The 6183-nt window shown below is 44.4% G+C and overlaps 1 protein-coding gene across 1 annotated transcript; it reads left to right on the plus strand.

Annotated features, from left to right (window-relative positions):
* The first annotated feature begins 539 nt into the window (after nucleotides 1–539).
* On the plus strand, nucleotides 540–5793 carry LOC107096807 (Alstrom syndrome protein 1-like). Its single transcript, XM_015393632.1, has 10 exons — nucleotides 540–680; nucleotides 1882–2055; nucleotides 2151–2908; nucleotides 3104–3212; nucleotides 3793–4011; nucleotides 4188–4414; nucleotides 4510–4675; nucleotides 5216–5273; nucleotides 5373–5472; nucleotides 5600–5793. The coding sequence occupies exons 1-10, from the start codon at nucleotides 662–664 to the stop codon at nucleotides 5642–5644; spliced, it is 1875 nt and encodes a 624-aa protein (XP_015249118.1). The 5' UTR covers nucleotides 540–661; the 3' UTR covers nucleotides 5645–5793.
* The last annotated feature ends 390 nt before the right edge of the window (nucleotides 5794–6183 follow it).

Here is a 6183-nt window from a genome sequence, read left to right on the forward strand (position 1 = left end):
CCCTCAGCCCGAACGACAACAAAACAACCTTCTGTGTCTGAGGAAAGTAAACAAAACCAGAAGGCGTCTCAAAAAAGCAGCCAGGATCAGGAACCTCCTCCAACCTCACAGGCTTTAAAGGAACCAGACATCAGAGCACACGCTCCAAAAGTCCAGACCGGTTCTTTTTCTCCCAGTCATAAAGAAAACCAGGCTTTCAAGACGAGTCGTCCCCCAAACCTCCATTTCACTCTCCTCCCTAAATCAACAGCAAACACATCTGTCTCTGCCGTCCACCGTCATGACGCGGTGGACTTTGCCGCCATTAGAGGCTCCCCTCCCGCAGCAAGCAGTCCAGACGAAGGCGTCGGCTCGTCAAGTCCAGCAGATTGGTGCAGGTTAGATGCTTCTACAGCAGCTCGGAGAAAAGGGATCCCTGCATCATCACCGTCCCTCACGCAGCAACGCAGATCTGCAGCATTAACCACTCTAAAACCAGGTAGGCTTACAGGGAGGTGTTTCACTAAAAACCTGGAAGAAATAACTGAAACAACCTCTGACTTCACTCTTCTGTCCCACAGCATATCCTGTACTGCTGCCTTACAAACCTCGAGGCAGTGAGGAGCTCTTCTACGTCCCACAGACAGAGGCTGACTTCTCCTCAAACCAGTCAGACACCAGCATGGAGAGCACTCACACTGGTAGGTTTGTGTCACACTTCATTAGGGCAGCCATATAGGTTGCCTGTCAGAAATGCTCCCAGAACGTCTCACCTTTTTGTGTCTGAGAAATTAAACAAAAACTGACTGAAACCTTTTGTGTTTATTCTACATCACCCTCCTTACCTTCATAGTGTTTTTTTTTTTTTTTTAATCTTTTTAATGAGTCCTTTGGTCTTTTATTCATGGTTTGAGTTCTGAGGAAACAAATCAACACAAATGGAAATGTCTTCATTTAAATTCCAGTAAAACTAAACCTGGCTTTTATGTGTGAAGATAAAATGGTGCGGAGAACAAGGCAGGTCAGGATGCAGCATCTGTGTGGAGCTGTAACGTCGAATGCAAAATGCAAATATTTCTGGTGTTACCAAACAATTTTTTTCTAACGTACCTGATGACAAACTGGTCTTTGCATAATTTTTTGGAATGAGGCTGCTTGAATACTTTTTGTTGCAGGTTAAATGGAGTTTTGTGATTGTTTTTAAGCAATTGTTAAAGTTTTCACATTAAAACTCTCTTTGTTCCTCTTCTTTACTCTGTCTCACTGGATACCCAGCATTTCAAAACATAGATTTTCGGGTTTTGCCACAGATGCTCGGTAGAATGTACTTTGACTAGGCCATTCTGACTCATAACAATGCTTTTGTAATGTTTCTAGAGTTGCACCAATCCAGGTTTTTTTTTTGTTTTTTTTTGTACCGATACCTTTGTGTTTAATATGACTAAACCTTCTTTCTCCAGGTGCTCTGCAGTTTATATCTGTAAAATTCATAGAATTGTTTTATGTGATATCAGTTTAATAACTGTAAATATTTTAGTTAAACAGTGAAGATTGACTTTAGATATATTTATTTATATGCTAATTCCTATTGAAGATATTTCCTGTTCTGTAAAGTCTGCCTGAGGAGAACCAGCAGTTTGTTGCTGAGGAGGCTCCTCTCAGGTTTTACGAAAGCAGGTGGTCTATTGTAACACACACCAGACAGCACATCCATTATTCATGTTCCGGGGCAGAGGCGAACAAAAGGCAGAGCTGCAGGTGGAGCATACTTTAGCCGTGCTGCAACTTAAAACACTGTTTTTGGGTCCTAGCTGTACATATCAGGCTGTTTTCTTTGTCTCTGTTTAATTGGAATGTGTGTTGTCGTGGTAATGTAACTGAGCATCGTTGAATTCCCACCAGGATCAGATGACGCGGTGCCTCCCAGATTCAACAGCGAGGTCCTAGGGGATCAGGATCCAGGGTTGGACCGCGGAATCGCAATCAGACACAAAGAGGGCATCTACAGCAGAAGGCTGAGAACGTTCAGAATGGAAGATCGAGGACAGAACGTCCAGAGAACGCTGGATCACATAGGTACCGACTCTATTAGACAGGAGACAATGTGACTGCCTGACATGGAGATCATGCAGGAACCTGAAATAATTAGATCGGGTCTTATTTGTTGACAGATGCTTCAGAAGCAGCGATCAGAAGGTCTTCAGCTTTTAGCCCAACAGCGAAGCCATCTTCCCAGGAGTCAATCCGTCACTCCGTCTCTGGAGCTCCTTCAACTGTCAACACCAAAGCGTCTAAGAGGGATCAGGGTACCAGCCCCATCCAGTTTCTCCCTTACAAGCAAGCAGAGCCGACTCATCAGAGGTTCCATCCAGCTCAAACCGAGGACGACCGTCTTCCACCGCCCCCTCAACAGAGCAGCGACACCCTGGACCACCTGTGGCAGAGGTTCTGTGATGAGTGGAACAGGGAGGAGCCGCGCCCCACCAGGGATAAAGAGGCCATATTGGAGCGATTAGAGCATCTGTCTCGTCTGATTCAGAACTCTCACAGAGGGCCGGGTTATTACGTTCCTGTAAGGACGCTGAGAGACAGGGAGGAGGTTAAACGGAACAATACGGGACGAAAAGTAGGAGACGCAGAAAAGGAGACCTACGTCTCCAACATCCACAACCAGCCATTTCCTTCTGCAGACAGAGATCAACCAGAGAGGCTCTCCACTGTGTCCGGCTCTACATCTACCATGGACACGGCACGACTCATCCGAGCCTTCGGCGCTGACAGAGTGAAGCACCTGAGAAGCAACTCTAACCTCAGCAAACTGTACAGCGCCATCAACAAGCAGAGGGAGGAGAGGGAACGGCGCAAAGGAACAAAGGAGGAGGACTCTGTTACTCTCACTCCATCAGCAACAACCTGCACAGACCAATCGGTTCGTCAGTCTCCAAACTTAAGTCCTCATGTCTGCAGCGCTTTAATATTTAGATAAAATCAGTTGTTATAATTTCATCATTAAAAGGAACCAGCTGTAATATCAGACGCTTGAAACATATTTCTGCTAACATTAATTATTTCACAGCCTTCAAACATCAGGTCTTTGTAAAGTTCTTTTAAATTTCCCCCTCAGGTTCTTGATACAGCATCAACATCTAGCACCGTCTCGCCGCCCCACGGTCCTTCAAGGGCGCTGACAACCAAGAGAGCCACAAGAACGGTCAACAAATGCATTCAGGCAGGTCAGTGGATGCTGAACTTTCAGTTTCGATGATGAGGATCAGAGAAAACATCTTAAGTTTTCAGTGTTTCAGGGGCTAATGTTTGAGGTCATATTAACCTGCGCCACAAAGATACAGCAACGCACAGGAGCATCGCTGTGTTGCCATAGCTACAACTGCCTTGCTTTTCAGTTGGAGGGAAGATGGTGTCCCGTTCTCATTTATACCTCCTCTTTGCACAACTCCCACTTCCTGAAATTTCTTGTCTTCTATTACTGGATGATCCGATTAATCCAGGTGTGCCGGACCTCAGTAACCATGAAGACATTAGCCAGGCACACCTGGATTAATCGGATCATCCAGTAATGAAAGGTAGGAAACAGGAGTTGTGTCTAGAGCCCATAAGCAAGCTGAAGGATGGATTAGGAAAACTAGAGCAAACCAGAATGAGTTAAACGTAAAGGTTAACCTTGTAGACTGTGAAATGTATTCAACCCAACTCTTCCACATTCCACATTGAATTAAAGCGCTCTGGTTGTCATAAAATATAAAATGCTATAATTAAACTGTAAGGTTTCCCATCTTTACCCTGCAACCTCAGGAGAGCTGGAGATTGTTCGTAACGGGACTCGACGGCACACTAGAGATGTTGGGACCACGTTTCCATCTCCTGGAGAAGCTGGAGCTTTTGAGCGGATTTCTTCCTCTTCGTCGAGCACAGTGAGAGGAAGAGGAGGAGGCCGGAGACTTATTCCTAAATCTAATAACAGTCAGAAGCAGAAGAAGAGCAAAAGGAGCCCCTCTAAGCCTTACCCTAAAGGTAACTCGGGAGGACTGGAAATAAAGTTGGTCTAAAACACTGCCATTTTGGTTTGACATGTTAGAATGTGGAAAAGTGGGAATATTTGTTGTGTGTCACCTTATGTCCTTTGTGTGCATTTGGAGGTTTTAATTGGTCCAGACGTTTGAAGTTGTTTTTTTTGTCTTGTTGTTGAGGTGTTTCATGGTTTATCTCTGTCGACAACCTGAGGTCTGAGACAAGGAAAGAGAACCGTCCAGAGGAACCATCCACCGCGTGGTTCGAGCCCTACAGCCAAGTCCGACCATGGAGAGAGCCGCTCAGACAGAGACAAGTCTACGAGGACAGCAGCAACCATCCTGAGCAAGATCCACATCCTGAAAGCAAAACCTTTCACTCTGGGCTCGTACGCGTCACCCTGCAGGTTAGTTTAGTTTGATCTCCTTAGAAACATAAAAATAATTCAGGTTTGCAGCGTTTGATGTGAGATATCTCTAACGCATCGGACCGCCCATGCAGGAGGCTCTGGAGATGCGTCGGCCGGAGTTTATCTGTCGATCTAAGCAGAGGGTGAGACGACTGGCGCTGCAGGCCGAGGAGCGGAGGCTACAGGCCACGCTCGGCCGAGACAGACGGCGGCTGTACAACCAGCCGGGGGAACTTGGGAGGCTGCTGAAGTCTGCAGGTATCCAGGCAACCACTGCTTCTGCTGCCAAGTTTAATAAAGTATTCACACCACTTTCACCTTGCATCACATGTCAACCCCAAAATGAGGCACTACTTCTGAAAGCTACAGACTGAACTTAATGCCTATACAATTTCCCGAAAAACAGCTAAAGCTTTCTGGGAATATCCAAATACAGGTGTGAACTTTGACTGGGCCGTTGCAGATCTTTAGTCCTATTGAAAGGTAAAGGTTCTGACCTGTTCACCATCCATCCTTCCATCAAATCTTATCTGCTGTGAAGAAAGCTTCCCAACAGCATGATGTTGCCATCGCCATGTTTCAGAGGATTAGAATTCAGGTTTTTAGTTTTCCGTCTGAATAATATTCACTTTGGGTTCCTACAGTATCAAAGAGTCTTCCACCTGTTTGCTGTTTCCTACATGCTTATTGCAAACAGGACGTGAGACTCTTATTTTCTTGTCTCTAAAAACCAGATTTATAGATTCCCTGATAGTCAGTGGTTGATCAGTGGATGTTTTTTTTTTTCCACCTTTGAAGGTAATGTCATGCTGAGGAGAGCAGTACCCAGGAAGGAAATGATCCAGAGGTCCAAGCAGTAAGCAAAGAAGTTCACTTTGTTCAGAGATCATAGATTTAACTAGGAAACGCTCAGGAAGTTTGATTCACAAACTGATGTGTCCTTTCACTGCAACAGAATCTATGAAAACCTTCCAGAGGTGCGGCGCAGGAGAGAGGAGGAGAGAAGGAAAGCAGAGTATCAGTCGTACAGACTGAGCGCCCAGCTTTTCAATAAGGTAGCTGCGCTACTTTCCATTTTAGAATATAAAAAAACATCTGTGAGCAGATGTCATCAACTTCTGACCATTAGTGAAGCTTTGTGGGGGAAATAACTGACCTGCTGCTTTTCTTTGGATCTTTCAGAGAATCACCAACCGCGTCCTTGGCAGGAGAACAGCCTGGCACTGATTAAACAAACACAGCATTTACTCTGTATGGCAAAAATCATGTTTTGTTTTGGTTGTTTTTTTAATACAGAACAAAAGCATAAAAACTTCTACAAAAAAGGTGCTTTTGTTATTTTCTGCTGATTGATTTCATGACATTTTGAAATGAAAGCAAAGCAGAAATTTGAAAAGAATTTTTTATCCAATAAAGTGTTTTTTACTGTTAAAAAGTGAACTATTTTGTTTTGCAATGAAGGGATCAGAGGCAGAGTGGTTTTGATTAATTTATTGATCTGTTATCGGTTGTGCAGCAGCAGGACACCATCGAGGGACAAGGAAAGACGAATTGGACAAGCTGCAGTCACCACAGCACCGCTAGCACAGCTGGAAAACCGCGTTTTACAGACAACATATATACTTTCAAATAAATACACTATGCCCAGCAAATTAATAAATAAGACTATGTTAGAACAGAAAAAACAGTCTTTGGCAAAGAAACAGTTTTCCTTCATTAAGGTTTATCTGAATCCAATCAACTAAGGTTGATGTCTACAGGTTTAA

The sequence above is a fragment of the Cyprinodon variegatus genome, unplaced genomic scaffold, assembly GCF_000732505.1.
Source record: "Cyprinodon variegatus isolate N-32 unplaced genomic scaffold, C_variegatus-1.0 Scaffold650, whole genome shotgun sequence".
Taxonomy (NCBI): Eukaryota; Metazoa; Chordata; class Actinopteri; order Cyprinodontiformes; family Cyprinodontidae; genus Cyprinodon; species Cyprinodon variegatus.

Coding starts and splice junctions, on each gene's coding strand:
- LOC107096807 (XM_015393632.1), top strand. Junction 2,056..2,150: donor GAGAACGCTGGATCACATAG/GTACCGACTCTA, acceptor ATTTGTTGACAG/ATGCTTCAGAAGCAGCGATC. Junction 3,213..3,792: donor CAACAAATGCATTCAGGCAG/GTCAGTGGATGC, acceptor CTGCAACCTCAG/GAGAGCTGGAGATTGTTCGT.